The sequence below is a fragment of the Jatropha curcas genome, chromosome 6, assembly GCF_041381405.1.
Source record: "Jatropha curcas cultivar XTBG-Jc1 chromosome 6, XTBG_Jcur_1.0, whole genome shotgun sequence".
Lineage (NCBI taxonomy): Eukaryota > Viridiplantae > Streptophyta > Magnoliopsida > Malpighiales > Euphorbiaceae > Jatropha > Jatropha curcas.
Genome location: NC_143156.1, coordinates 28,482,817 through 28,487,527, shown reverse-complemented (window position 1 = coordinate 28,487,527; position 4,711 = coordinate 28,482,817). Strand labels below are relative to the sequence as shown.

At 33.3% G+C, this 4,711-nt stretch overlaps 1 protein-coding gene across 1 annotated transcript; it reads right to left on the bottom strand.

The window, feature by feature from the left end:
• Positions 1–1,005: 1,005 nt before the first annotated feature.
• On the bottom strand, positions 1,006–4,390 carry LOC105647248 (tropinone reductase homolog At5g06060). The gene is made up of 5 exons (XM_012233265.4): positions 4,158–4,390; positions 3,812–4,019; positions 2,542–2,758; positions 2,326–2,432; positions 1,006–1,349 (listed from the first exon to the last, which is right to left on the bottom strand). Exons 1-5 carry the CDS (start codon positions 4,244–4,246, stop codon positions 1,146–1,148), a joined length of 825 nt encoding a protein of 274 aa, XP_012088655.1. The 5' UTR covers positions 4,247–4,390; the 3' UTR covers positions 1,006–1,145.
• Positions 4,391–4,711: the final 321 nt, after the last annotated feature.

Here is a 4,711-nt window from a genome sequence, read left to right as displayed (position 1 = left end):
TAATATCTAAAGACCGTAAATCATATCATTAGTAGTAACTCTCCTTCAAACAGTTCTAACTATATTCTTTATTTTGAACCATAAAAGTCAAAACCCTAATTTGGAGGTTTTTATTGAAATCAAGCTGCAAAAAAAAAAAAAGTCTAGAAATTGGACCATAAATGTTAGTTAGATTCGATATCGATTTGATCAAACACTTTTAATTTTATTTAGAAATAATTGTTTTACTATAACCGAGCGAAAGACAAACAAAAATTATATATGATTGAGAACTGAAATCAAAATCAAAAATCAAATAATCAAATTATAAAATCGAACTAATTCAATTTTATTTTATTTTTTCTATTTTATTAAAGTATGCTCACCCCTAAAACAATTTTTTTTTCTTAGCAATTATTACTTTTATTAATCTGTAATAATCCAACTTAGCAAATATTTTATTGACCCATTGAATATCTTAATTTATAAAATTAGATCGACTAAATTCTTATCGAATAGTTGAAAAATGTAAAAATAATTGTTCCTATATTAACCACATACCAAATCAATATTTTTCATATAGAAGTCAAAAGTCTTAAAAATTATTTTTAGCACAAAGTGTAAAATTATTATATAAAGTGAAATTCAAGATGCCACAAAATCGATTTTAAAATTCAGGACACTATAAAATTTTTTCGTTAAATTCATGATTAAATATGTTCCAGCCTCAAAGAGAGTAATCACCGAGCTTTCCTTCATTAGTTACCAATTCAACTAAAGAAGACATGGAAAGAAAGTCAGAAGTATCAAAGATGACATGGTAAAACTTGTTAAATGCCAATGATAAATGAGGTCGACAGTGGTGAACTTGAGCCACGATTGAGATTGAGTCCAATTAGCTGAATTCAAAAGAAAAAAACAATGGGTATGATTGTCAAAGAAAATTTAATTAATAGCTAAACGCGAATAAGGAATGCCCTGTACCATTGCCATTTCTCCCGCAGAAGAAAACACATTAGACATGCCTTGACTAAGAAATATAACACAATCCTTAATGCGTAAAGATAATAGGAAGTCATAAACAAACGGAAAATGCCATGCAGGACATGCAACTCAAGATGTCAAATAATGTGCATTTTCAATGATGAGAAAAGAAAAAAAAGAGTTCATTTGTTCAAATCTAGTCTCATTCCAGAATCAAATGCGTTCGCAGTCATTCCTCCATCAACCGCTATAACCTGTCCGGTAATGTATGAAGCAGCTGGTAGGCAAAGGAATGCAACTAGGGATGATACTTCTTTTGCTTCTCCAACTCGCTGAAGAGGAGTTCGAGATACTACCTTATCTAAAAACTCTTTGTTATCAAGCAACTGCAGGGAAAAACATGGAAAGATGAAATTTTCCGTAGCAAGGATTATCGACAAAATTTAGTAGCAAACCATTTAGTTTACTGCAAATCATTTGAATCCTTTGAGATACTAAAATAATCCACTTCTCCATTCATATGGAACATTTGCGTAATCAATTTGGTACGGTTAATTGGAATATCAATTATCGGTCCAGACTAAAAAGTAACATATTTATGGAGATTTGGAAAATAAAGCATAAATTACAATACGAGAGGACAGAAACAAAATTGTGATTTGATTCAACCCTTCTAATTTTTATGGTCATGATGAAAGAAACCAAAGAATTATCTGTAGTCAATTCAGCTCGATTACAGGTTGCAGAATAGGTAAACTCAGAAAGGTCATCACACCAAGCAAATTATGCTTTTGTACAGTATAAAATTTGAAATAGTTCCCTATTGTGCATGAACAATGCTGCACATGAACACTCCCTATTCCCTAATGTGGCTCTAGGGCTACAAGGAAGACTTAAAAACTTGAACTTATGATGTTTAGTTCAGGAGGCATTGCAGGGAACTGTTCTAATCCTCGGGGTTAAGTTGCAAGCATATTTCTTTTATGCAATAATTGCTTTCCTTGAAAGTTGACCAAAAGGTCAAATGTTACTGAAAGCAGCCTTTCTACATCTATAATCAATATTTATAGTTTAATAGGTTTATTTTTAGAATGTTTACTGACTTGCACACTTGAATTATGGATGCCGCCAAATATCCACTCGCTGTTTATGGTTTTCTATGTTGTCAATGGTGTACAAGCCCTATCTGAGATGAATAAATAATTGAAATATATGCACATTTAAGGTTGTTCCATTTTTTGCAGAAAGAAATTCAACTGCTCTGAAGTAAGGGTGGTATACTAATATTTCAAAAGGGGAAAATATGCCATGCAAAAAAGAGAAGACAGAAAAAAACAAGATAAGTAGGATAGAGAACATTACATTTTCCACAAGTGAGGTTTTGATATACCAAGGTGCAACACAATTGGACCTGATATTGTCTTTTGCCCACTCACAAGCCAAATTTTTTGTTAGTTGATTAATTGCACCTGAGAGCAGCAAAGTTGTATATACACTTTTAGGTGAGCAAATTAATTGGACCCACCAAATTAAAGTTTCTGCTTGGGCCAAAAACGATTCTAGTTTACAACAACTCACCTTTGGATGCTCCATAAATCGATCCACTTCCTATGTGTGCAAGACCTCCGACAGAGGAAATGAATACAATGCTTCCCACCCCTGATGCTTTTAGAAGGGGATGTGCAAGTTGGCATAGATGGTAAGTAGTTTCTAAGTTAGTTGTCATGAGTTTTGCAAATTCTTCAGCAGAGTACTCAATAGTTGGCTTCCTGATATTTGTGCCAACATTGTTGACCTGAATGAAAAGAATCAACTACACTAAATCTCTGAAAACAACAGAAAATGATAGCACCCTTTAAGGGTGATGCACATATAATATCTTCGTAACAAACCTAAGATTACATCTAAATAATAATAATAAATAATAACAATAAGAAGAAGATAATATCTCACTAGAATGACATCATATTAACAGGCAGCTGCCTTCTTAAAAAGCCAAATTCCTAAAATACTTGCATAACAAATACTCAAAACATTGTTCCACTGGATATAAATCAGCTTAAATAGCATCTATTTATAAAAATATAAGTATCTTCTAAAATACCATAAGTAGTCAGATAATCTTTTTTCTCCTTTCTTCTCAAATACTTGATAAAAGCATCCTGGTGAGTTGAACGATCCTCTGAATTTCAATGATTCAAGTGTTGAAATCAACAATTAAGGATAATCCTTTTCCTAGTGAAACATATTATATATAATAAAGAAACTTCATCAGTTTTCTCAGCTTATATTCCTCTTAATACATGGACCTGGGACCATGAAAAGTAAGCATAGTGGTCCGAAATGAATCTTAGTTTTTGATCTAACTTTAATATCTGCGTAAACAAAGAAAAAACATTACTTTCTTTTGACTACCATGAAATCTAATGTAGACATTAGAATCCTGCCTCCTGAACTAAGAATTAGCCATTTTATAAGTCAGAGTAATTCTAATAATTCTAATAATTCAATATAGCAACATTTCTCTAAGAATTAGCCATTTTGTGAGAGTAATTCTATAATTCAATATAGCATCATTTCTCGATAGAATCCGGGCAAAACAAAACAAATCAAGATTAATACCCGATTCTAAACGGTATTCTAACAAGATGAAACCTGAACAACCAATATATACAATGTCATTAAATATTTTATAGATTAGTCTGTCCATATATATATAAGAATATCCAAAGTTCCAAATACTTAGAATGGTTCTACAATCAGGATTGAAGAAAACATAGTTCAATCAGTAACATCATTCAAGACTGAGCAAACATTCAACAGATGGGACTATCACGAGATTACTCACAAGAATGTTGAGACTGCCACTAAAAGCAGAACCCACTTCCCTGATCAGATTTTCTCTCTGTTCTCTAGAGGATGCATCACAAACTGACCCAGTGACCAAAAAGCCCTTAGCTTCCCACTCTTTCAAGCACTTGCTAAGCTCTGCTTCATTTCTTGAACATGTATGCACCCTAGCTCCAAGCCCAGCAAGCTCCTCCACCGTTGCATATCTATAAAATTAAAATCCCATAATTAAATACAAAAAAAAAACAATCATTTTATGAAATAAGTATTACTAAAATCAGACAAAAAAAGTGGGAACTTTATAATTTGACCAAGAAAATAAAAATGAAGAGAAAGAGGGATACCCGATTCCACGAGTGCCACCAGTCACAAGAGCAGTCAATCCTTGAAGAGACCATCTTGGGTCCTTGAAACTACACTCTGCCTTCGCCATGGTTGTGTTTATATTTCTGCTTGTTGATAGGAAAATGATGATGATCGTTGCACTGAACCACGCACACAAATTCTTGTAAACTTTCAAAATTAATCATATACAAATCCACAGTGGGCTCCCAACTTTCGATTAATACAAACACATCGGCAATGGTTCGAACATATGGGCCTGATATTAAAGGTTACATTTCTTGCTTGACACAATATTTGAGGGCTTCAATCTTTGAGGGACGATTTGTCGTTCGACGACCGAGTTAGTTCTTAAGTCTTTATCTTGCCTACATATGAATGACACGTCGTCTTAGAAGTATTTCCGTTTTAAGACCGAGTTGGTCGTCTTAGGGAGTTTTGGCTTTCGTTGCTCGAGGTGAGGTGTTTAGAACTATTTCCGTTTAACGGTTGACATCTCCGCTTGCTCTTAGAGGTAAAAAGACCGTTCCATAGTGAGTTTGCGTCGCAGAGAATT